Here is a 27,639-nt window from a genome sequence, read left to right as displayed (position 1 = left end):
ATAATTACTGAACATATTTACTAATGCAAAGGATTGAGAATAATGAATAGTTCATCTTACAAAATTTCTGTATTTTATGCTACACAAAGCTTTGCAGTTACATATATATATATATATATATATATATGAACAATTTGAGCTCTGGGGAAATGCAAAGATGCTGTTAGTTTCAGAAAGAACCTTCAAGAGCTCCTTGCAGTGTATTAGAGCTCAAAGATATTTAAGAACTGGTTTTAAGTGAGCAAAAGAAAGGTCTCCCTTTCCTACATAAGCTCCAGAATCACAGAAGAAACAAAAGGTGACCTCAAGCTAGCAGTCTACTTCTTCATTCACAGTTTTTGGAAATAAATTGCTGCAAAAAAGGCAAGAAGTTAATGACAACTAGCTCCAAAATGAAATAACTATACTGCTTTCAAGAACAAAAACTCAGTAGTTCAACCTTTGGAGTAAAACAGTGCATTAGCAGTGACACTGGCAGGGACCCTTCCCTGACGTGTTCATTGGAGATGGAGCTCACACCAGGAACTGGCAATTTCTTTATTGGATTCCTCAGCATTGATTAGTATGTAAAGATGGAATTTGTTCACTGAACTGTGTCATGGTCATAGGATGACGTTCAACCTAACAGTCTAATAATCAAAAATATAACAAAATTCTTTAACTAGAATTTTAAAAAAATCTTCAATTAGAATTTATCTATTTTTCAGCAGATCAACTAAGTAATATTAATAAACACATTAGCACACTCACACAAATAAAACCAGAACTTTGAAGCACCTTGTAAATTTTTGTACTTCTGAATATAAAGACAGCCCATACATGAAGCTTAAAATCACTGTACATTTTATTATTATGTAAATAAATAAGAATACTTTCTTATGTAAATAATGGTATTTTGAACAATTTTATAACTGCTATTCAAACCAAATGATTTTTAAATTCTGAGAGTATTTGAGGTTTTTCTTTATTATTTTCTCCCTGTGTCATCCAAAAGGAACTGAAAATCTTCAAAATACTGCTAGTTTCAACATGCCTATTATACAAAATCTTTTAATTATTTGCACTTACAAAATATTTATATTACGCATGCCTTCAGGCACATTATATGTAAGGACTGTACAGATCAAAGTGTTGAGCTATTTTTGTGTTATTTACTAATGACCAAACCTGCTGTTTGAGCAAAACTTGACTAGACTGAATTAAATCAAGGACAGAACAAAAGGGAAGCTTAACCAATCGCTTTATAAATAGAGATGCCCATTTTATACTTTACTAAGCATAAATAAAAGTTACCTACACAGCACTCACAACAGATTTCCATATTTAATTACCCCTAAGTTAACATGGGATTTTTCAAAGCTGGCCTCAGAATTTAATCACACATCATCTACTAGCATCAAACTGAAGACATATAGAGACAGGAGGCAGACCTGTACACCAAAGCACCTCTTCCTATTTTCGGCTCAAAAATCATTCAATTGTCTTTAGATTCTGAAATCTCTTAAATAATGAATATTTAAATTTGAGCAAGGGGAAAAAAATAACGATTAGACTCAAAAGGATAAACTAAAGATTTCAAGTATACACATTTGTTTATTCTGCAAATTATTTGCGCTATTGCTTGTAAGCCATAATCTAGAATTTCAGTAAACAACATTTTAGAAGCTTAGCTAGTGATCCAATGTGTTGAAGACCATCCTTTCAGTAGTAAATCAACATCCTTTTCATTACGTTCTTCGTTTACAATCTGAAGTGTTGACAAAGGCTGCTGAGTGAGTAGTTTAGCATCTCTTTCACTATGTATGCTATGAAAGATAATCACGTTAATGTTCAGCCAATTCCTTAAGTGGAAAGCAGCTAGGGGAATACCACATTGCTTTATAAAACAAACTTTGGAAAGTCTGGACATTTCCAAACATCTAGTTTGTCCTGGTAACAATTCTAATCACAAGTAGGAAGAAGTCATCAAAAAAAAAGGCAAATAACAAACCACAAGAAAACATTAAGCACAGGGAGAGGTAGTAGCTACACAGATGAATGGGTTTTCAATTTTAAAATTTCTTGTATTCAAATCATATTAGGCATGGAATTTTTCAGCCCAGTTTCCTGAGCAAATCATCCAATTAACCACTACCAAGCCACACCTGAAGTAGGTTAGCTGACAATATGGAACAATATTCACCCTGGGCCAGGCTTCCCAAATTTTTTTCACTTCTGTTAATGTTGGAGTAGGAGCATCTTCCAATATTGGCCCCTCAGACAGTGTTCACATGCTGCTTTGCTGAGACATGGCTCGTGAGCTTCTGCCACAAACAATATTGGTTGGTCAGTCATGGACAGCTAACTTAATGTTCATACTTAGACCCAAAAAGCCTATTGTAAGAAGGTTTAGAGAACATGTAAATAGCAAGAAAATATATTTCTTGGTTTTTTAAAATTTTTTTTTAAACCACACAGCATCCAGATGCATAGAAGCACAGTAACTCTTTCCTATGTCTGTTTGGTTATTTAGCTGTGATAGAAATTAAATAATTAAAGTCATGGAAGATCTGTCTTAAACCAATTAAGAAATTAACTTCCAGAATAGAAAAATCTTTAAATGAAAGAAGAGAATGTATACAGAATGTATTCCAATTGCCATTTTCATGGTTTTCAGTGACACCTTTACACCTGCAAATTGCTGTGCTAACTTGAATACCCCACATGGCTATACCCAAATACTGTTTAAATGGTAAACACTGCTCAAGCCCCCAAAAAAGTGAGTTAAGTGTCTAAAAAGAAGTCACCCACTCACAACTAGCTCTTTCTGGAAACAGTGAAGTACTTGGTAAGCACATTTGGAACTGGCAATGTCCCCTGCACACTCTCAAGCACCCAGGAAATTACATCAGAGTAGCTGAAGGAAGCACAGCGTTAACTCTGAAAAACGCAGAGTTAAGTTTAGTGTACATCCCCTGTCCATCCAAACTGGCACTAGTCTCACCAGATACAACAGCCTGCCAACTAGGGTGCTCTCTAAGCGACACATCTGGCTTACATTTCCTGTAACCAAGGGAATTCCAGCTCACAGGAGTTGAGCTGTGTTCCTCTGCTATATCTACCTTGTTATTTCCATGGAATCATACAATCATTTAGGTTGGAAAAGACCTCTGAGATCATCAAGTCCAACCATAAACCCAGCACTGCCAAGTCTACCAGAAGACCATGTTCTTAAGTGCCACATCTACCACTGGACCTGATTTCCAGTCTGTTTTGGCCTCTAGGCTAAGAGGGGAAAATGAGGGGTACACTGGTACTCCTGACCCTTATTTTTCACAACATTCATGTACTTCACATTGTCAAGACAATATGTAGAAAAATAGACATGTTCACTGAACAGGCATCAGAATGTGTGTATCCTTGTCTCACACATGCTCTTCCATCTGGGCACCCTAACTTCGGAGAAGCTTCCCAGTCAACACGTGGGTTTTCTTGAACAACCTTTTGGCAGTCCAACGAACAAAATGCCTAACTCCAGCTCAGTGAGTCACTCTGCAGGGGTGAGACACCTAAAAATCTCTGGATCATGCCCTCCATGCTTTGTTATGATTACAAAATCCAGATGCATATTTTTCTAGTGACTGATACCATTCTTCATTTTTTTGAACAATGATGTGTAGTGAGGAGTATGATTATAAAAGTAAGCAACAGAGAGTATAATTTTCTGCGTTTTGATTTAAACATAGACTATAGAAATACTAATCACTCTTTTTCTGAGTAAGTTTTAGATTGTTTTGGACACAAAATATTTGAACGTATATTTGGTTATTTACAAAACACAGTATATTTTGTACTCAGCTTTGCATGTATCTAAAATACATAATATAAGGGTACTTCAAGGGGTTAAGGGCAAGGAAATTAATAATTTCATACTACAAACATGAACAGGAAGAGGTGCCATTGCTACCTACATTCAAATTAGTTCAACAGGCAACCTGCTTTCACAGCTGCTTGATCTTTTTGTGACAACAATATATTTGCCCTTCTGTGACTTTCCCACACCTAGAATCTCTTCCCCCACACCTTTGCACTCACTTGTGTATCCACAGGGGACTCCTAGAATGACAAGAACGGGAGTTTTCATCTAACTGTTCATTTGGTGGCAGAATGTTAAAGTGGCACTTGCTGGACTCCACCAGCCATATGTGCAAAAGCAAAGCCAATTGCTGTATTCAGATGTTTATAGGCCAGTTCCCTTCTATGGTACACTCTTCATGAACTGGAAATAATTCTATTCAGGTCAATGGATAAAAGGTAGTCCCAAACCTGTTAAGTGCTAATGCAGAACTACTTTTTCTCCAATATTTTTCTTTTTCAGCTGGAAGGAGAAGCCATTCTCTAGTTCTGCCAAGTTGTGCACATCTATTTCCTGAATCAGACAAATTTAAGATACGCAGTCTTAACAGTGCTGAGAAAATGGTGAGTCACACTATTCTTTCCCACCATCCAGACCTTGGGAAAACTGGGAATCTGCTTAAGACTATATGCCAACTTCATTTCATACAACCTCAGGCCAAATGCTATTATCCTCTACCCCTTGCAGCTCTTCTTGACAGAAGCAGCTGGCTGCTCCAGCCAACGTGCTGCTGTTGCACTTGGTATGGAGCACCCAAACTCCAACTGAGGTTGGTTTGTGTTTCAGCTGAAACCAAGATGAATGTGATAAGCAAGAAGTGTAAATTGACAAACAGTTTGCCTTGCAAATCAATGCAGTTCAGGTATTTTGCAATTACATTCAGTAAACTACAAAAAGGTCTTTTTAATGTGTAAATTAACATATTTATTTTCAATCTCTATAAGGATACCATCGCAAAATATTTGGCAGTTTTAAGAATATAAGCTCTTGTTTTTTAAAAGTGTTATCTGATCCATAATAAATTTTGTCCACTCTTTAATCTCACTTGACAATCAGGGATTCAGGCAGTTTCCATGCATCCTAAACTTGTCCTGGATGACAGCCAGTTTGTGTAGTTCCCAAGTACTGGGAAGTGAAGTTACCAAGAGACAGGTAATTATACATGAATGTTGCCTCTGGAACTTGTGTAAAAAGCATCTGAATAAACATTTACTGATAATAATCCATCAGGCGGCATTCTAGTTCTGTAAAAGACGCAGGAGATTTAAAGGACAAAAGTGTTTCAATTGGAAGAAAGGATAAAACATTTTAAAACTTCTATATTTCTAAAGAAATCTTCCTGTTAAATCAGAATCAGAAATTATGAGGATCTCCAGAGGGTCCTGCACTTAGCAGTCTTTAGGACGTGTGTACTGGCAAGAAGAGATTTCCTTTTCCACTTCTTGTAAAATTCCATAGCACACATCCAGGATCAATACTGAAATTTTTCATCTTTCTGTCTATAGAGAGAAAAAGGTAAATACTTCTTTGGTCTGTAACAAAGTTACTGAGGTCCAAATACATGCCCAATCAAAACAGAAATAAGCAGAAGACCAATCTTCAGTTGACTTAACAAAACCTCCCACAAACTCTAAAGAGGAAGTTGTTTTTTCTTCCCCTGCTGAGAACTTATGGAAGAGTTTTCTAGCACAGATCCAAAGGCATTTTAAAGTAATTTAAAGGGGAGGGCAACATAAGATACAAGATTATCTTTGCAGGGGGGACAAGGTCCTCTCACTGTATGGAGGTGGATGATCTGACTTCCTCAGGGAATGAAAAGACATTCTCTTAGATAAAATACTTCATTAAAGATTTTTTCTAAAGATCTATTTCAGAGGTCTTGTTTGTTTGCCAAGTTCATGCAAAAAAAAAGTCCACTATATTGACTATTCTTTTGAATTATAATGAAAATATATACCAAGAAATCTCCTTTAATCTTGGACTTTCAAACACAAGTAAAGGAAAGGAAATAAGACTTGTTACAGAAATTCTGTACTGGATCTTTAATTCTTACCATCTGCTACAAATTATATGGTGTTTGGGTTGGAAGAACTATTACTCCGGCAAAATAAATTAAAATAAATAAAATCATCTAGAAAAGTGAAAACAACAGCTATTTTGATACTTGGCATATGCTAGAACCCATGTACATGATGAAAATGTCCCATGTATATCATTCTTAGTATGAACCAAAACATGTTAAGTGGATTCTTACTCTTTCATGCACAGAAACTTTGTTAGAAAATAAACTGCATTATAAATCTGAAGAGTTTTCAGTTCACACTTGAGCCTGTGGAAAGCAAAGATCGGGGAAAAAAATCCTTATATAAAATGAAAAGGAGTTTAGGTGCTTATTTTTTTTTTTTTCCCTTTTCAATCCTTTTATACTTCTTTGTATAAAAGAAGCAGAGGATGATTTTTGAAATATAAATCATAGAATCATCAACTTGGTTTTAAATCAAAGACATGCTCTCAGAAAGATACTGTTCTGTTTCTGGACTCTGAATTTTTGTGATAACATCCCTGATAGGCACTGTATCATTATAAGGATATAAATCCAGAGTTAAGTTCTCTGACCTGCTTGATATGAGACCTTGTTAAAGGATAATTGCTGAACACAGACTGAAAAGTAGATGCCATTACAGTTGAGACTGTGTTTCATGCACCTACCTTAACTGTATTACATTTTTAGAATTACAAGCTTAACTGTGATTAAAGAACACTGTTTAGAGCTCTAGGATATGTCAACACCAATATAAGCTTTGACAGTGCTGATGGATGACTATTTTTCACATCAGTATTGTACTACATATTGTAAGACTTTTCATTTCCTGAGTTTTTATAGTTGCTGTCTACTTTAGTTGTCTACAAGAACACTCAGGATAAAGTGAGGAAATAGAATTTGCATTAATGATATGATTTTTATTATGATAAAGATCATAAGATCCAGCCCCAGAAGCTTTCCTCAGTACCTCCTCTCATTGTGAAGGTCTCATGACCAATATCAGGCAAATGTAGTCCTCTGCAGTCCATCCAGAATGGCTTTGGCATCATCTGCTACTAAAGGCAAATGATATCAGACCTGAATTCCAACATAGGTCTAGCCAGTCCTCCTTGACAGACATTCAGAAGATTGGTATTCTTGGAGCATAAATTTCTTCAGTAACTTTATCTGCCCCACACCACAGAGGTATCAGTTTTCAAAGTCACTGTGGGCTTCAGGTAACCCCTGGGACAGGTAGGCTTCAGTTAACATTTTTTTGTCCCACTCCTTTGATACTTACATTTTTAATAGCACTGGGTAAAAACAAATAGAAAGAGTGGAGTAAAGTGGGATTGGAGGGAATAATCACAGAACAATTAAAGATGGAAAATACCTCTAAGACCAAGTCCAACTATAAAGTGAGCATTGTCACCACTAAACCATATCTCTAAGCATCACATCTATACTTCTTTAAAATACCTCCATGGCTGATAACTCAAGCTTCCCTGGGTAGCCTGTGCCAGTGTTTGGCCACCATTTTGGTGAAGAAATTTTTTCTAATGTCCAATCTAAACTCTCCATGGCACGACTTGAAGCCACTTTCTCTTGTTCTATTGCTTGTTACTTGGGAGAAGAGATCAATTCTCACCTGGCTACAAACTCCTTTCAGGTGAACTCTCTTTCTAGAGAGTTTATCATTCTCCTGAGACTCCTTTTCTCCAAGATAAACAGTTCCCCAGCTTCCTTAGAAGTTTCTCTTAAGACTTGTGCTTCAGACAGCCCTGCTGCCTTTCTCTGGACACACTCCAGCACCTCAGTGTCTTCCTTGTAGTGAGGTCCTCAGGACTGAACAGAGGATCTGAAGTGAATCTTGGGAAATTATCCCAGATCTTCACTGTTCTGAAGGTTAATAGCCTGGTACTGTCCCATGTAAGTGACAGTGGTTTATATCAATGCTGCTCCATTGCTTGTGTATTTATCCTCCCATCTTTCTGGTGTGTTGTCTTCATGTATTTATGAAAATCAATCCTATTATTTGAGTCTTTGCTATGTATAATTAAAAAGTCCATTTGACTTTCTTTGCTTCATGACAAAAGAGCAACATAAACCCCTCCCCCCAAACCTCATGGAAATAAAATTTTCTCTCTTACCTCTTCTCAATTACCAATATGATTTATTTGCTTTCTACAGTACCTTAGTTTCACACTCCTCTCTAGAAAGTGTAAATGTAGGATTGCCCTGACTCTTACTAAGTATTGTTACAACTGTCACAATGGGTGCAGTATCCAAACAAGTGGTTGCTTCTGAAGCGAGGACAAGCAGACCAAAACTAAGTCACGCAACCTTTAAATGGGATCCTTCCCCATTAGACAAAGCGGTTTCTTCCATTGATAAGTAACTGTTGACATAAAAAGTATTCCAAATTTGCTTTTAACAAAAACTGGCTTCTTTGGATATATTCCAGACAGCAGCACCTGCATCAACTTAAAAAGGTTTGAGACAGGAAATAAAACATTTTCACTTTGATCCCCAAAAAACCCCGGCTGAGAACTTTTCAAATTATGAAGTAACATGTATGTTGGTGAGGAAGGTAATTTTGTATTTTGAAGAGTGCTGTGGTCTAACCCCAGATGGCAACTAAACACCACACAGCTGCTCATTCGCTCCTCCTCCCCAGTGGGATCTGGGAGAGAATCGGAAGAGTAAAGTGAGAAAACTTTCTAGGTTTAGATCAAGACAATTTAAGGGGATGTCAAAAAAAGAAAATAAGGGTAACAATAGTAACAAAATAATTAGAATATACAAAACTAGTGATGCACAATGCAATTGGTCACCTGCCAGTTACTTACTGAGCTGCCAGTTCCCAAGCAGCAGTGGCCCTCAGCCAGCTTTCCCCCCAGTTTATATGGTGAGCGTGATGCCAAATGCTATGGAAGATCCCTCTGGCCAGTTTGGGTCACCTGTCCTGGCTGTGTCCCCTCCCAGCTTCTTGTGCCCCTCCAGCCTTCTCACTGGCAGGGCAGGAGAAGCTGAGAAGTTCTTGACTTAGTCTAAACACTGCTTGGCAACAACTAAAAACATCGGTGTGTTATCAACATTATTCTCATACTAAATCCAAAACACAGTGCTATAGCAGCTATTAGGAAGAAAATTAACTGTATCCCCACTCCAACCAGGACAAAGAGATCTAAAAAATAAAACAACAAACTGATCAGATAGTTAGCCAGCCCTGCACTGAAAGTTCTCAACACCAACTACAACACTGATGAAAGAAGGTCATTCTGCTCTGCAGTTGCATTAAATCTTGGATCTTTTGAGAAATAAATAAGAGATATTTTAGGTTTCCTTCTATCATCAGTAGTGATACCTAACATTTTAAACATAAGTAATAAAAACTCTTATTCATTTTTTTTCAAAATTCAAAAGATATTTTTATAAGCATTATTCTAAATCTAAATAATTTCTTTGGGGTATGTATGAAGGGTGATAAGTATTTTGAACACATTGATCTCCTGTAGCATGAGGGAGTGTCATTACACATTTACTCAGCTTCAGAAATGGGGCAAGGTTATGGTCTTCCATAGTGAAGCCTGCATTTCTGCTCCTTTTCACTATTTTTCATCACAAAATTTACTATATCACACATAATGTCTGTTAATGATGTGCTACTCATGATTTAAAACATGACTTTACAGACTGAATGCTATGTTTCATAAGCACCTTGCACACTGTGCCATAAAAGAATGAATGAGGAAAATTCAACAAAACAGTGCCTTGTTTGTTAGAAACAGTTTGAGATTTAAATAAAATACATAATCCTTTCCACATCATGTTCTGTCTGTTTCAAATAAAACATGTTGTCTGGCAATGAAGTCAGCTTCTGGTCCCATAAACAGCCCCTGTGGACATTTTAACAATTATCTACAGTCAATTTTTACAAAAATTGACAAAGGTTTTGTCAGGGGAAAAGATTAAAAGCACCTACTCTTAAGCAAGCTGCTTAAGAGCCAGCATACTAAAATACAAAAAAAAAGTGAAAAATGAAACCTGTATCTCCTGTCCTTGGTGTTAAGTTTTCATCTTCCTTCATCAAAAGATACAAGGAAACCTCTGAGGAATTTCAGCATGTTGAACATCTTTGTCATAACAAAACTTCTGCTCTTTGTACAGAGCCTTTCTTGGTATATTGTAGTTACCTGGCCATTAGCCACCATGTGTGCAAGGTATTTCCCTGGGAAATGTGTAAGTTTAAACCTCACCATTCAAGAACTTGGGGCCATTGACATATGTGCCAATAACCAAGCAAAGTTTAATGAGCTGGTCACAAAAACACTGCTAGGCTTTGACTCCTCCTAAAAATATACATTTCTGAAGTTTCACTGTATCTTGAATATGTACTTCTTATCAGTTTACCTAAGAAGCTGAGCTGCACATACTAATAGTGCTCCAAGAAAAGTTTGTGAGAATCATGCAAGTTTATCTCAGCTGTTTCCAAATAACTCAGAGTAAGACAAAATCAGGTTTAAAACACTTTCAACAGGGAAAAAAAGCCCCACAAAATGCCATAATGTTTTCCAGATCCTGATTTCAACTCAGTTCTTTTATATGTCAGATAGCATTTTATTTCTCACATAATCTGAGTTACATGTCCTCCTATACATATACAAAACTGGAGTGAACAATTTGGCTTTAATGTAATGATCTGTAAAGGGATACATTACATTTATGCTATTATTAGACTATAAGTACATTAAGAATGGATCTATATTTTTTGTAAAACGAATATTTATCCAAAGCAATAGACCAAAGGATGAGATTATTCCCAAATGCCTTGAAGCTTGTGAGACTGCAGGCAAATCAGGTAAGAACCACATCAAATTAGAAACTAATCTTCAAAACATTTAAGTGTGCTTGCAAGACAACGTAAGTGCTGGGCAGCCAATAAGCCATTTACCTCAGCAAGCTGGAATTACAAACACATTATGCCTTGTCTTAAAGTAATTACATTAGTATATTAGTAAGAAAAAATCAACTGTATTTTTTTTTCAGGTTTTTGATCTCAACTGAAACATTTTCATATGCCAAAAATACTTTAGTTGTTATCATTATTCTAACTGCAAATTTTACAGTAGAAAACAAGCATTAATTCCTTTTTCAAGATGTACTAAAATTCATCATGCCATTGTTAATTTTAAAAATTCTTTCTGAAATTATTTCCTGAGACCCTATGTTGGGTTTTTTAAGAAAGCAAATTGTCAGAATGGCCATTTTAGAATTTCAACCTACATGTAAGGTTTTTCCAGGAAAATTCAAGTTTAAGATGGCAAAAATGGGATGAGACTGATCAAAATGCTTCATTTAACACAAAAAAATACAGCAACTGCATTGCTGCATCAGAAACTCAAAGATAATTTTAATTCCCATGCACCTCTAAAAGCAGACACACTTTTAAGTGCTTTTTCCGGCTAACACTGAAGTTTTGTACAAGAATATCTTTCAGGGATGGTGCAGGGAAACTCCACTGGTTTTCAATGGCTAGAGCTGTGCAACAACTTTACATAAAATTTTGAGTTCTCACCATTGATAGTCGCATGCTAAAAGAATGATCGTTCAGTATAAACATCTCAGCTGTCATTACTTTCACATGTAATTGAAGTTCAGCTACAATATATCTTAAAGTGTTTTCCTTTCCTCTAAGCTAAAGGCTGAATTGTTACAGATGGTGATTTTGGCAGATGGTTGTATATGAAACTGAGTTTATAATTAGGCCAAATCTGACTTGTACAATTAAGGCAATGAAGATTTGGAAAATAAGAAGTGTCAGATCAGCACAAGATTGGTCTGGTGCCCACTGAAAACTGAAGAAACCTGATCATTCAGATTTACAGAATATATTGCCTATATGAAAATTTCTTCTGAATTGCACAAATTAGAAGATAAGAAAGATTTCACACAGAGAGTGTAAACTAAAATAACCATGGCATTTTACCTGCTTAAGTGTATAATCCTTTTTTCTTCAGCCAAGCCTAATGAGATGGTCTGAAGCCATCTAACAGCTCCCTGCTGCTGAGAGGGCTCCTTCTCTGCAGCTTCCCTCCCTCTGACATTCACCCGACCCCTAAGCAAGCCAGTAAATTCAGACAGTGACTAGCCAATTCAGCTCAGAGACAAAAAGTAATCCCTGAGGAATGAGCAGAGGAGGAAATGAGATGTGCAAGGATGAGAAGACTAGGACTACCCCTTTCTGAAGCGACCTCTTGGGTTCACTCTAACATATATCAACCTGCGTTTCAAGCCATAATATATCTAGTGTCAAAAACCTTTCCAGACTGGTAATTTTGTGTTAAGGCAGCATTGCCTGTTTTAGCTTCTTCTGTTAAATATTTATTTATTCTTGTACCAAGAAAGGATCAGTAATGTCCAGCAATCATTCTCTCTATTACTTCCTGTATATCATTCAATAGTTTGTTGCAATCAACTTCCAGTCTCTCTTCATATGCAAATTGCTTCCTTGTAATGCTTTTGCCTGTTCTAAGATCCCTATTTCTGTTATGCTCTTTTTTACAGTGGGAAAACCAGAACTTTTTTCAGAATGGCTGATGATCACTATCATAAGAGTACTCCCCTTTCAAATTTCTCTTTCTGCTCCTACTGCATCCAATATGCTGTCTGATTTGTTCTACTATGGGCACAATATAAGGATTTTTCATTCATTTTCCTGACCAAGCATTGTTACAAGAACAGAAATAAAAGCTTGTAAGGAGCTTTTAGAAGTAATTGAAACTGCCGTTATTAATTCTGTTACAATTAGTTCAAAACATTCCTTCCAAAATGCATTCCCCCTTGCTCTTCAACACAACAAACTCCACTTGCCATCATGCCATCTGTTCTCCCATCTCCTCTAAACCTTTACAAAGTTCCTCAGAATCTCTTTTAGTTTCAATTAACCTGAGTAATTTATGTAGCTTGCACATGTTGTCATCAATCTGTGAACCCTATTACCAGATTGAACTATATGAGGTTACTGACAATTAGAGAACATTACCTTTTAGGTTTTTGCCACGTTACAAATTAATGACTTGTTCCTACACTTTGCTTTCTGCTCTACATATTTTTTTTCCTCAAACTGTTTTGATAAGAGATACACTATGAAGCTACTTAGGTTTTTTTCTTAGGTCTTTCTTTTTTAAGAATCTAAATAATTAATTTACATTCTTTCTCCTTGTTCATCCATTTTGAAACACAAATATATTTCGTGTATTGAGTGCACTTCTTTTACAGGAGCTGGGCTTTTCTATTCCTTTCATTGAACTCTATTAATATGGAGTTCCCATCTGCCTTCTACCAAGTGAATTAAATAAAGCAAGATTTGCTAGCAATGCAACAATAGAGGCAAGCTGGTAAGAAAAATTCTTTACAGCTATGGACATATTCATTAATTCTAAAGACAAGAATTAAGAGTTAATGTGTTAAGAGGTACTATATATTCAAGAAAATGAAAAAAACACCATGCTCACCTATTTCTGTGAAGTTATAATCACCTTGTCTTTACCATAAATTTAACCCAACTTACAATTTATATCCTGCCCTTAATTTTACGTGTGTTCACACAAACTGTATTTTTAATATCCTGGTGGTTTGTGGGTGGCTTTAGAGGTTTCTTTGGTGGGGTTTTGTTTTGTTTGTTTTTGGTTTTGATTGGGATTTGTATAGACTAACAACTACAAACTCCATCAAAGTGTTTCTGGTATTCCAGTGTTTCCCCACAATTCTCCTATGTGTCCAGGAAGAACAGGCATATTACTATGATATATACCAACATGCAAGTGCTCTCAGCTTACAGTTAAGAGGGACAGGATAAATCCCAGCTAACTTCACCATTACAGAATTGTGACTACAGAATTAATATGAATGTCATTCACATGATATCTCAATGTTTTTGTTTGAGTTATACTAACTGGAGAGAACTGTAAATATCTAATCTTAAACCTGAAGCTCCACCTGTGGCTTTCCTTAAAAAAGCAACACAGAACTTGTGGGGTAAACATTCCAAAATGAGTTTAGTCATTCAGCTTACAGTTTGGTATGACTATGAAAATGCACACATAACTGGAACAAAAAAAACCAAACAAACGAAAAACAAACAAACAAACAAATAAAAAAAAAACTGAGGAAAAAAGCTCCCTAACTCTGTACAGTTCTGAAGAAATAAAAATACCTATTAGATACAGATGCCTATAAAACAAAACTCTTACACTAGTAACACAGTATTATGAATTTAGTTAAATAACTGATATGAAATATTAGGTATTCCCACAGCTTCTGCAACAATACAACAGAAAACACTTTTAAAAAACAGCTATTTTACCTTACTTTTACTGACAACTTTCACAGGGGTTTCTCATTAATGGAATTGTAAATTGCATGTAGTGTGATACAGAGCTTTACATTTGGTTAAAAGTATTCATGTGAATTAGAAAGAATGGCAGCTGTCAGTAGTGAAATTATTCTGGTACATGTTCAACAGCATCCTTATTACAGATGTGCTGATAGAAAAACTCATACAAATATTGACAAAATATAATATGATTTCTCGGATTATTTTCACACCTAGTTCTCAAATGTTTCCTAGGATCATTCTTGTTAGAGAAGACACTAATTAATTTGCCTGGCCTATTATGAAATTTCTTTGGCTTCCATTAATTAATCTCACAGAAAATATAACCCATTGTTGAGAAGATTAGTGTAAATCTCCTCAGAGCATATACTTTTCAATGTCTACACTGTAAAATTCCAGTAAGACTAGTTATGCATTTTCATAATTGTTACAATTTTTTAGCAAATTTACTTGAGTAACACATCAATTTTTACAGGAAAAAAAAATCTTCCCAGTTTTATAGGGGTTTTGCCATTTAGTTTGAAACATGTAATAGAGTATGTATGTTAAGAAGACGATTTCATGTTAGTGAATGAAGCCAAAAAGAACATAATTGTTTGACAAATAGTAGTTTGAACAGGTACTAATTCAACAGTAACTGAAATAATGTTCCTGGATGCAATGGACTTGTTTCAATAGAAATAAACCAGAGTTTAGTAGGCTAAAAGCAGATTAACTTCACATATGTCTCAGGCCATTTGAAAATGTCAACAACATTCTGTTACAGTGGGAAATGACCAAGAGTACTGTAGAGAATCTGACCATTACTGACAAAGGTTCAGCTGATTCCTAAAACCTGAATGTGAGAGGAGATTTTCTTTTTAAATGCACCAAGGAGAATGAGAAGATAGAAATTCACTATTATTTAAAGAACTTATTAGTCCAGAACATTTTAAAAGTAAAATAAAAGCACTAAATCAGGTATTTCCCACTTGGTTAGGTAACAGAGCTGAGAGGCAGAGGGGAAAGCAATAAAAAATTCTTCTGAAAGGATTTCCTTTGGTCTCAATAAGTATCTGACCATTAAAATAAAAAAAAATTAAAAAAAAATGAAAAGCAAGAATTTTCTTACTATATTAAGAAAATTACCGACTTTACAGAGAAAAAAAGATATTGTCACTTCTAGAAATAGCAGACTAGTATTCCAGAGGGCTCTTCCTAACTGTAATAATAGCTTGCAAGTGTTGTATAACAAAAAACCCAACACATTCCATGGAACAATTAATTCGTTCTAATCCTGTCCAAAGAGACACTTTGTTTCTACAGATGATATAAAATAGAGTAACAACAGGTTATTCAGAGGACTAATATTTTAAGTGGGTCCCAAAAACTAATGAGAAACAAAAATGTAGAGAGCATGCACTGGAGATGGAGCTTAAGCTGTCTGGGAGCAAACAAGTTACGACAGACACACCTTCAGTACTGTGGATACTAGAAGTGCAGAAGTTCTGTTGTCAGAGGTGAGAACACTGACTTAAACACAGCAGAAGCCAGGAAAGGTATACAAAAAAAGGAAGGTAGTTTTCTGTCTTAAAGGGAAGTGGAGAGAAACTTGCAGTCATTTTCAGATGTGGCCTTGAGCTACAATGATAGAAAAAAAAATTCAGAAGAAATGGATGGAGTATGATGAACACCATCTGTCTTGAGATTGGAGTAAATTTTAAAAATAGCAAGATTTTCAATGATTTTAGTAGCCTGAAACACTGCCTGTAGTATTACACTGTTAATGGAACAAACACTGAAGAAATATATCTAAAAAGTTTGGAACAGACTTACAATTATGGCCAGAATTTTCAGAGAGTGCATGGTAAATCTAGGGCACATTCTTTGCCAGGGATTATGATACATAAGATCAAAGCACCTTCAGTGACAGTGTTTACATTTACAGTTTATAAGAAAGGTTTGCATTTCCTAGAAAATACAGCAATGCCCATCAGAATCATTTAAACTGGTGACAAATGCAGCACTGATGGTTTTTTGCTGTTAGAATAGAAGAGCAATCCACACTTCACTGAACCACAGTAACTTGAAAAAGACACCAATTATGAATACTGGAGATATATTTTTTTCCCTCCTTTTTAAAATAACCACCAAAAATCTTTGTTTATTCAGGAACATGTTTTTTGATCCAAATGAAAGAGGGTGCCAAGCAGTGTTATACAAGCTTCCTAAATTCATTTGGCTGACTAATGTTCCTATTCCTGCATGCTTCAAAGTAGTAAAAGAAAAACAAATCTCAGGACGAACTGACATTCAGATCTGTATCAGTTTAAAGACATAATGTATAATGTTGTCTGCTTGCTATTTAATGCAAAAGATATATTTTGCTGAGTTTACTTAATAATGAGCAGATGGAGGGTGGAAATTAGAGGGTTGGAACTTAAGACTTTTTTACAATAGACTATTAGCATGTTTAAATTTCAACCTCCCTAAATTTCTAAGCACTTCTTTTCATTTACTGAATTATTTTGCATATATACAGCATATTATTAATTTAAATGTATCATGCCTGACTCCTTAGTGTCTTACTTCAGTTAGACCACAAAAGCCAGCACCTTGATATCATACTCCCATTTTATACCATTATGGAATCTCCATAAAGAGGCAGGAATTTTTTTGGACCAACATGAAATGGAGGAAGAGACTTTCCTACACACTTGAAACGTTTCACATTTACGGGCACTTTACAACATTAAATATTATATATTATTTTGTATCAGCATTATATACTAATATAATATTTAAAGTTTAAATATATTATATTAATTTATTTTAAATTAAATTTTTATATCAGTATTGATATAAAAGCAGATATAAAAGGCAGTATTGTGGTATTACACCACAGTCACTGTATGTTTTGCACAGAGTTCATTTTTAATTCATTTGTGTTCATTTGTGTTTTAAACAGAGACAGGTTGCCAGGACATGCACAACTTGGTTTTACAGTCTGACTTACACTGCGAGAATAACTTTTTTCCAAAAGTAATTAGAGATCGTGTGTTACTAAGCAGAGCAAAGAATCCATCCAGCAATGATGTATCATGCTGCAAACATAAAAGGAAGACATACCTTAGTCTGCTGCTATGAAGCAAGCACAAGCTAATGAGAAAAGTTACAAAACAGTGTAATTCATTTAGGAGGAAAGACACTGGCAGGTTATCAGTACAAGTCATCCTGACTCTGCTCATCAAGTACAGAGATTCCAGCAGTACCAAATGTAGAATCTAGGTCCACAATAAATACACCACATACACTTAGCATATCTCTAAAGCCATGTTTAGAGTGCTTCTAAAAACTTCTCAAAGTATAGCTAAGAAGAGATGACAGAGCTAATTGGACTAAATTTATCCTTGGCCTTAACTGTCAGTGAACTGATGTCCCTGAAGCTGATGGTAGCAGAACAAATGAAAGGCAGAAGGCCTGCTAAATAAGACACTGGATAAGGGCTTATTGTCACTAAGACTGTTAAGGTGATTGAAGCCAGGTTCTGTCACATGGGATTGGCCAAGCCACAAGAACAGACATGACAGACAGACTGATATTTTCAGACTCTGACTTGAAAATGCTTAAATCTTTCTGAATGGAGGTTCAGAGGGTGGCGTGATTCACAATCTGTGAATTAGGACTTGTGGTCTGAAATACAGTCTCCCCCACATTCTCAGCTCATGTGTAAGCCACCCTCGAGATTGAACAAATAAACCTTCAACAGAACAGCTTCAACAAGACAAACTAGATAGTCAGAACCTTCCCAGAGACTTAGGATGCTACCCAAGAAAATATGTGAATGTGTGTCTCTCTTGCTCTAGTGTGCATGCTCATGTAAATTTTTCTAGATTAGCTTTTCAGACTGGATTGAATCAAGGTTGTTCGCAAGCCCAGAGATAATTGCTGTAGACCATACATCCTTTTGTGACAGCTCAGACTAAACCTGCAGACTTTGCAGAGCATCAGTCTAAGCTGAAGAGTGTAGCCCACTGCCTGGCCCAACTCCAAGGCTGCCAGGACACAACACCCCTACCTGGCTTCCCAGCCCTGCTGCCCAAAACCAGTGAGAAGCCAGTGAAGGTAGAAGAGGACTGAGATACCCAGCTGGACTCCTAGAAGTTCTTCACTGGAACATTAATAAGTACATGTGAATGACTGTTACACAGGTACCAAATCACAGGTGGGAGAAAGAGTGGCTTTTGTGTCTTGGGTTAAATATGATCTTGAGGGTCCTGAACTTGATCTTCTCCATTGAGCAGGTTTGGCAGCAACAGTGAAGAAAAAGAAAAATAACCAAATACTGCAGCCCCTAAATACAAGTATTCCATAGCATCAGTGAAAGTTTAGGACTGTGAGGTAAGTGAAAGGTGACCTTTCAGACCTGCTTGAGAGATCCTTCGGAGCACTAACCACTGTGAAGTAGCAATCAGCTATTGGCCCAGCAAGAGAGGAGCCTGCACTCGGTCCCCCAAGCCTGCACCACATGGTCTCATTTTTACTGATGCTTCAAGTGATGATGAAATAGCTCAAAGCTAAGGATTTATGTGACCACTTTGCAAAGTGTGCTCCACAGTATGGCTGCAAAGCAGTGACAACAGTAAGGGACTTCTTCAGGCAGTATCTGAAGTGGTATCTTAGACCTGATGCTCTTTTCACCTTGCACCAAAAGTTAAGTCTGCTCCACACAGCAACAATAATGGCAAAATACACACATAGCAGAAAATTCCTAATGAAATTTAAGATCATTACTGTATCCATCTACCTTGTATAATTTAAACACGGTTTAAACAGAAAGAGCAACCAATCATTTACCCAGTGGTTATTAGATAAGTGTAGGAAATTAGATGACGATTATTTCCTATACTAATATGATCCAAAGTATTCATTAATCTGAACTCCTTAACTGGCTTTTTTTCAGACATACAGTAAAATTAATGTCTTCATTATCATACTATCAATGACCTCTGACATGCTACCAGGTTTAATAAAATAAAATACTTAACACCATTTTTGTTTTCTCATATTTTCATTTACATACTAACAGATGTGTGATACTATTTATATTTGTCAATAATTATAACCATCCAGCAAAGAAATCTGTATTTCATGTGTTCCCTGCAGCCAGTTACTTCAGCATGGGTAATATTTACGAAAAGTCAGTTATACAGGTTTACATATGACTGAGTAGGCAATACAAACATGGGCCAAAAAATAAAATTAAAGAGAAGCGCTACCCCTTGCCACTCACCTTACATTCATCCATCTCCTTTTCCCACAAACACACGGAGAAAAACACAACCAAGAAAAAACAAGCGGTTTTACGGTGTGTTTAAAAGGCTGACTAATCTCAGGTTTGGCACACCAAAGACCAGGGCAAGAACAAGCACTTTCGTTTTCATGTCAGCTCCCACAACACTCAAATGGAATTGCGTAGGGAGATTTTTCCTTCCTTTGCTTCTAATAAATGGGTGTTGTGTTTACATACTGCATACTGAGCATTGCCCATCCGAAGCCAAGGGCTGCATCTTGCCAGCTCTTAACTTTCATACAATATGGCGAGTACATGAGCCAGCATACCATTAAATCACATAACAAAACTTGGAGAATGGCACTGTCAGCTTGCAGAACCGTACCTGAAGGACTGACATGCAGTGCATAAAGGCAAAAACTAGATTTCAGTGCAGTGGCAGAACTGGGTCAGGAGAAGACTGGGTTACTGGCCTCACTTTAAACGACAAAGCCAAGTGCCAAATAGTTCACAGAGATAAAAACTTGCAGGCACATAATAAAAGCAGGTGAAAAAAAGAAATAAATAAAAAGATCACTTAACGTGCCTTGCAAAATGCTGCCCCACCCTTGAATCTTTCAGGTCGTCTGCCTTTTATTCTCCATACAACTCTATTCCAGCTGCAGTACTTGCAAACTGGCTTCCCTTGAGCAGAGTCAAACCCAGGGGAATAGAGGAGACCTTAGTCCATTGCTTAACACGAAAAGCACATCATATGTCTGGCTCCAGCAAATTCTCCTTTTCTATTTAATGAGCAGCAGATCTATACCTGCCATGAGCTCCAAATGTCTTCCAGTGCCTAGTGTTCAATTTTTTTGCAGAATAACCAAGAAAGACTGATCAGAAGTCACTATTTCCCTTAAAAGCAAGCTCACACCAAGGTATCAGGTATCTGATTTGCATTTCTGATTTACCCTGCTGATATGACACTAGAAGTGCCAATTTGAGTACTAATTCTTTTTCCAGGTACCTGTCCACAATAATTTCTACAGAGGCTTCCACTTTATTGACACAAACATACAGATAGGACAACCTAAGATGGTAATTTAACCACCAACAATAATGCACACATTCAAAGGTAGAAAACTGCGCTGAAATTAAGACCCTTTTAATACTGCAGTTTCTAAGAGGATGTGCATCTAACTCACCGCAGGAGATCAAGTGCCTGAACCATGTATCTGTGATACCTTATCAGCCTTCAGAGCTACCCCACAGGTGACCCCTCTTTGCAACATGTTTCTTAGTAACTTAATCCTATTTAGATTGTCTTCAAATCACACAAAGAAAAAGCAAATCAGAAATCTGCTAGGTGTTTTTGCAAGATCATATCACACTGGCATCACTCACTCTGTTTTTTCAAACTGTAAAAGGCTGTCCAGGCTTCACTGACATTTGTTGTCATATTAGCATGCAAAAGGACATAAACTCACTTCTGATAATAGTTTTAATTACTAAGTATATAAGCCTACAAATCCTCTCATCCAAGTAATCCCTCAATAAGATTAAATCATGGGAATAGCCTCATTGAAAAAGGATTTGTATGACTGAACCCTAAATGCTTAATCACTTCTTTAAAGAAATCAAGATTTAAAAAGAAAAATCCAGGTGTTGGTGTGTTTAGAACAGGGGGGTTATATATCCATCAAACCACAGAGTTTCATAAACATCACTTCTAGGACTGACACTGCTGGGGAATGTGCTTCTGCAGTTCCTGTGGTTTCTCGGGTTAAGACTGATTTAAATAAACGGACCAACTTGCTCACGTTGAGTCTAGTGCTCAGCGCGACTCTTTTCCTTCAGCACTTTCGTTGTAAGTATGACTCAGCTACCCCTTCAGCTACACTAGTTACATATTATCACTGTACAACATAACCTCAAAGATCAAAATCCCTGATTTATTTTAAACATCTAGGTATTACCAAGTGTTTGCTGGGCTCAATGAATGTGTGGTTCTTGCTTTCTGTACTGTCTATTGCAGAATATTTTATTGTAAGAAATATTAACTTATTTCCTGGTTTTCCAATCTTGTTCTTTTCACTATGACGGTTACCAGTCTAGACAATGACAGAAGAAGCCACAGGAGAGCATATAGATTAAAATTTACTTTAATGTGTCGAGTGCCCCCATGTGCTTAAGTCCTCTTTCTTGTACCCACTTCACTTGTTCTCTCTCTTTGCACAGGGTCTTAATGGTTTTAATGGCAAATCTTCTTGAAGTATCTCCTGCTCTGATCCCTTTGGAATGATTAATGGTATCACTTTTTTTTTTTTTTTGCTACTCCTAAAAATATAGGAAACAACCCTTTGGAGAACTTGGAGTCTGTCAGTGCTTCCAAAAAGCAGGAAGCATAACTGCTTGAAGGCTGACAGATGCTTCACCACCACGACAAGAAGCTGTTCCACAGGCTACAGCTTGTGAGCCCCTGAGTCAAGCCATATGGTCCTGAATGCCAAGACTGCCTGTCTTTCCCAGTTTACTGAGAGAGAGGGATTGTTCCTGCTTTGCTCTGAATTTGCAAAAGTAGTCTGTTGACTTTTATAAGTTTACAGTTCAGAGGTAATAAAATGCTTGACTGCTTCCACTCATAAATCCTCATTGGTAAACACATAAACACGGCTCTCAGACTTTAAGAGAGCTTCCACAATTGATAATCTATTCAGCACATCCAAATAATTATGTATACAGGGTCTGAAATATCTTTGTTCAAGGCATCTATAGTAATCTAATGTGAATAACAGCAATGAATATATATTGCTAAAATTCAGAGCTGATAGTTTAGGACAAAACCCCGGTGTACTTCAGCATCACAAAAATTAAGCCTCCAAGTTTTAAGTTCTTAAACATGGGTACATTCTCCAGTGCTTTGGCCAGGTGAAATTTAAATATTTCAGAAAGTGAGTATTTCTAATTCCTCTCATCTCTTGAAAAAATATTTAACTACCAAAAATACTTCGGTAAGTTTTTAATTATTTTTTTTAAATATGTTTTACGTCTTTTCCAGTGACTGTATTCTGAAGCGTCTTCAGTGGTGTGTAGGTGACCCAGCAACTGCCAAGAAACAGACGAAGGCAAAAAGTATCTCGCTTCTAACCCAGAAACGTAGGAGGAGGGAAAAGCCCCCAGCGCAGAAGCAGCGGTGCGCGTGTCCATGCATTGTTCTCTCCCGGAGCAGTCCTGGCTCTCGCTGGGTCTGCCAGGATACAGGGTATCGGCACCTTGCGAAGTCCAGCCTTCAACTTTCTCCCGTTAGAGTTTCCTTGAGCCGCTTCTTGATAAAATTTTCCACTCATGTCTGTCCCTTGCTTCCTTCTAAATAACGCACAGCATAGTGACCACAATCTCTGCAGAACCTGCAGAAATAATGGCAGGAGCCCCCGCAGAGGCACTGAGCGGCACTTCCCGGCGGGATGCGGGAGGACGAAGGGAGAAACGCCGGGGTTCCCACAGCACCCGCCCGGCGCAGCGCGGGGTGCGGGGAGACACCGGCAACCGCAGCCACTGCACTGCTGCCCGCGATTATTTCACGTTCCCGCACCCCTCAGGGTAACACAGACAACTGATTGACTACGGCAATTTTCCCGAGATCTCCCAAGGCTCGGCCGCCTCTCCGGCCGCTTGCCTGCAACTTTTCCGCGGGCTGCGGGACCGCCGAGGGCAAGACCGGGCGGCAATATGTTTGTCCCCTTCACCTCGCTCCCGCAGCCCGTTTCCCGGCGGCAGCGGCTCCCACCCCCGGCGGGTACCCCCACCTCTCTCTCGGACAGCCCGGGAGCCGCCGCCCCCGCGGACCCGCACTCCCCGCCCGGCGGCCGCCCCGGCCCGCGCCCCCTCCGTGCCGGCGGCCCCCGGGCAGGTGGGTGCCCCCGCCGCCGCCCGGCCGCACTCACTTGTGCCTTCTTCATAAGGAACGGCAGCGCTGCAGTCCAGCCCAGCCGGCCGTGTGCAAACTCCCTTCAGCGGAACTGTAGCTCCAGCATAATGCAGCAGCCGATAGTCCACGCATTGGGGTTGCCCACGGCGAGCCCCGCGCTGCCTCCGCCTGTCCCGCCGCCGCTCCGCGCGTCCCGCTGCGCCCCCTCCCCACGGCCTGAGCGTCCGCGCTCACTGAAGCCACCGCCGGCCCCCGGCCAGGTCTTTTATATCTCCGATCTGCCTCCAACAGCGGCGGCGGCGGCAGCCCAGGCAGGACACGCCTTTCCCCTCCCTCCCGCCCTCCCGGAGGACCGGGAGCCCAGGCAGACCCTGCGGGGCGGGGGAAACCCGAGTTAACTTGGGGGAAGTTGGAGGCAGGAACAAGCCGAGCCTGCCCCTCGCCAGCGCCGGAGGGGAGCGGGGCGGCGGGCGGGCCGCCGGGGGGGAGCGGCGGGCGGGGATGCGGAGAGAGAGGGGTGTGGGCATGGGGGCGGGGGGCGCCGGGTACCGGCCCCGGGGCGCCGGCTGCAGAGCGCTCCTCCCGCCCGGTGCCCGGGACAGGCGATCCCGCCGGCGATCCACCCAGCGGGGCGAGGGTCTCCGGCCCTGCCCGCGGTGGGCTCTGGCAGCGTGCGGGGAAGCCGCCCGCCGCCGCGGCATTTGAGGTCAGCCAGGCTGCGGGCGCCGAGCCAAGCCCTTGGGCTGGGTCCCCTCACCCACGCTGGCGAAAAGCGGGGTGGCCCCCGGCTGAAGCCGCCGCCGGGCGCCGCCTGGGCCCGCGGCGGGGCGGGCAGCGGGCTCGGAGGCTGGCGGGGCTCCCGGCCGGTGCACGGTGTTCCCAGCGCAGCAGCCGCGGCGGCGGCGCGCACGGCCGGGGTGGCAGCCCCGGCTTTGCCCTTGCCATTCCAGGACTGCTTTCCCATACTCGGTGAATGCAAGTTAAACATTGGGATAAGCATTAGAGCTGGAGCTTAGAAACTCCTTTTACCTGCTCCAGACACAGAAAAATTGTTGAGCAGTGCCTCCTAACGCTTCTGCAAAGGTGATCCTGCAGGTCTTTTCACATGCTATTACAATTTGCATCCCGTGTAAATAATGCATTAGTGTTGGGTGTAGAAAAGCGACTTACTGCTTGGAGTCTTCTGGCCAATCCATCCCAGCAGTAGCCGCAGAATTTGAGTCCTCTTTAGAAAAGGCAGCTCCCAAGGTTAATATGGATTAAATTTTGGGTGTGAATTAAATGGAATGTAGAGCAGTTTATGGAACTAGTATCTCCTGAAACAGCCATACTAGGTGAAAATTTAAAGAATATTAAAATGAAGAAAGAATAGTCTGCCCCAGTCAATGGTCATTTCCTAAAGGATATTAGGTATGCTCAGAGTGTACACTAAGAGATTTCATTGGAAAAATCTGTCTAATTTTCACCTAGAATTAATCATAAGTTTTTTAAAGACTAGATTTCTGCCAAAGTAAAGGAGAGATCTTCAGGTACAGAAAGGTTCTGACCTCATCCCTAACTTTGCTATATATTTGGAGTTCATCAGCTAAACATCTAATATAATTTTGAAGATAAACATCTAATATAATTTTTCTTCTGCATCCAATCCAGAAAAATGGATCAATAATTTTATTTTACAGCATGACAGTACTGATAGATTCATTCCCTTTTTGTTGTTGTTTTTTTTCTCTGCATTTCATAATAATTACTGAGCTGAATTTGTCAGACTTTTATATGCATATATTAATAACATCTTCCTCTAAAGCAGTAGACAAGCAGTGAAAGGGAGGAAGCCTTTAACAACAAAAGAAATCAAGGACCTCATTCACTGAAAGGCCAGTTTGTGTATCATCTAACAGTGATCAACCAAAGCTGCTTTCACTGTCTACATATTTAGCAAATAGGGCCAGGAAATTAAAATGTTATGGCATATTTCCTCCTTAGAACAGATGACCAGTTTAGTCTCCTGGGGAGAGGGCCTGGAAGATCTGAAAGAGCAGTCTGTCACAGCACTTACCTATCTTATGGAAAACACTTCTGGTCTTTCTCTGTGTTGAACTCTATCACAGTACATCATTAGTCATGACAGGAAAACTTTAGTGGACACCCTGTATGCAGTTATCTTACTGGTAGTTCTGCAGAGACAACACTCTTGGGCACAATTAAATTTCTTTACCACCCTGGCATCATGCACCTTTTCTCTCCATCCCCAATCTGACTTACTGAACCTGCCTTTGTGTTTAATGCCCAGCTACAGAGGAGTAGTGACCTTTTCATCTCTTCCTTTTGCGTTGGCAATTTTCAAGTGCATTATTGTTGACACTATCCTTCCTCAGTTTGGTTTGGGAAGACTTTTCTATGAAAATCAGAATTTAATAGTTTAAAGTCATTAATATCTTATGCCTGTATCCCATAAGAAAGCATGGTTTAATTAGTCTTGCTCAACAGAGTCAGAAAACCAACTTTTGATTTCCCAGGTGAGAACTGATTAGCCATGGACCGTTAGAGCACTGACTGCTAGCTTTCCAAAGCACATCTGCAAACCACGTTCAGTCTTCTATGGCCTACCTTATTTGCATTTCTGGATGCTTGGGGGTAAACACAGGCCCTGTCATAGTTTTGTGAAAACCTGTTCCTTCACAGGGAAGATATGGAAAAGAGCATTAGTTATCCCAGGTCTTCTCAGGATTTAGTTCCACCCATTCAGCAGGATTGTCCTCACCAGGAATACTGTTCAGCCTGTATGGAAATACCAGCAACTGAAAATTAAGCCTTTCCAGACTAACATGAATAAAAAGGCTTCACCATTTTTGCCAGCTGAGAAATGGCTCTTAAATGTTTTTTTATTCTGGAATTTTATGGAATATCTGCTGTGCTTTCCATAGTTTCAGCTGTGTGAAGAATGTCTGCACTCAGTCTGTTGATAGCTTGGCTGCTGGCTGGAACAGCTGGAATTTGGGAATATGTAGGATCACATCCAGCCTCAGCCACTGAGATTGCTGGATTAAAAAGAGTTCTGCGTCAGCTTGGAAAATTGAAAAAATTTCTCCTATGAAACCGTTTAAGCTGTGAAGGCAAGCACCAGTGTGTGCGTATTAGAAAGATAGCACGCTAATTCCGTCTAATCGGTTACAGACTGAGCCTGTGAGGGCTTTGCTGGCACAGAGGCCTGGCCTGTAGCATCAGCTCAGTTAAATCCCCTCTCACCAGCCTTTTTTAAGGACATAGAGTACCAAGTACACACATTCCTAACCTACTTCAGACACACAGAATTTAAAAAATTGTATTTAAAACTGAGGTATGTAGAGCCAAAAAACTCAAAAGATGGCCTCGGCCTTCTTTAGGTTTTATTTACAGAAGGACATGATTGTAGAGGAATGACTTTCTACAGAAAAGACAAACCTTGCAAGCTTGCAAGATTTACAGTAAATTACATTAATTACTTTGGCTATGAGGAAGAACACTGGGATACCTGTCTCCTTGAGACAAACAAAACATTCCAGGTGTTATTTTATGATTGTGAACTTGTGCATTCTGATTTCAAAGCACAAACACAACCAATATTTAATATTCCATGAAAGTACGTATTTTGAATTTTTAATTGAGCCTTATGCTCAACAGTTACCAAAGGGACTGTTAGTTTCTTCCAAGCATCATACATCTTTTGTGCTGTGTACAAATATAATATATTACAGGGGGAATTTCTGCAGTTATTCAATATCATTGGTCAGTGAGTAAACAAATGACTCAATCAATACTTAGTCCATGGGGACATGCACGCCACCACAGAGCCACTTTCTATTTCATTCAGCACAAGAACACAGGATTCAGGTGAATTTTTTTTATTCACATGACCTGCCTCTAAAGATTGATTTGCAAGAAGCAGTTTCCATGGAACTGATTCTTCATAATATATTAGCACAGACTTGGATTTTAAGGATAATGAAGTTATTATATGGTAAAATCATAGTTCATTTAGAAGAGTATCTGGCAGACCAGCTGTAAGGACTTAAAAGAGCACAGTTGCCTGTCTCAAACACTGTTAGGGCCACAGAAAGACTTTGTCATGAGATAAGCACAGGATGAAGCAACAGGATGGCAC

General features: G+C 38.9%; 1 protein-coding gene across 2 annotated transcripts in view; it reads right to left on the bottom strand.

The window, feature by feature from the left end:
- KITLG (KIT ligand) overlaps positions 1 to 23,745 on the bottom strand; it is a 55,998-nt gene extending 32,253 nt beyond the window's left edge. For both annotated transcript variants that reach the window (XM_005519410.3, XM_014249085.2), the window contains exon 1: positions 23,515 to 23,745. In XM_005519410.3, coding sequence (XP_005519467.1) covers positions 23,515 to 23,529 — 15 coding nt within the window. In that variant the 5' untranslated portion in view covers positions 23,530 to 23,745. The remainder of the gene's footprint in view (positions 1 to 23,514) is intronic.
- Positions 23,746 to 27,639: the final 3,894 nt, after the last annotated feature.

The sequence above is a fragment of the Pseudopodoces humilis genome, chromosome 5, assembly GCF_049639895.1.
Source record: "Pseudopodoces humilis isolate 2021_Gansu_Grassland_sample_001 chromosome 5, ASM4963989v1, whole genome shotgun sequence".
NCBI classification, from domain to species: domain Eukaryota; kingdom Metazoa; phylum Chordata; class Aves; order Passeriformes; family Paridae; genus Pseudopodoces; species Pseudopodoces humilis.
The sequence above is the reverse complement of the archived record's forward strand: the minus strand, read 5'-3'. Positions and strand labels throughout refer to the sequence as shown.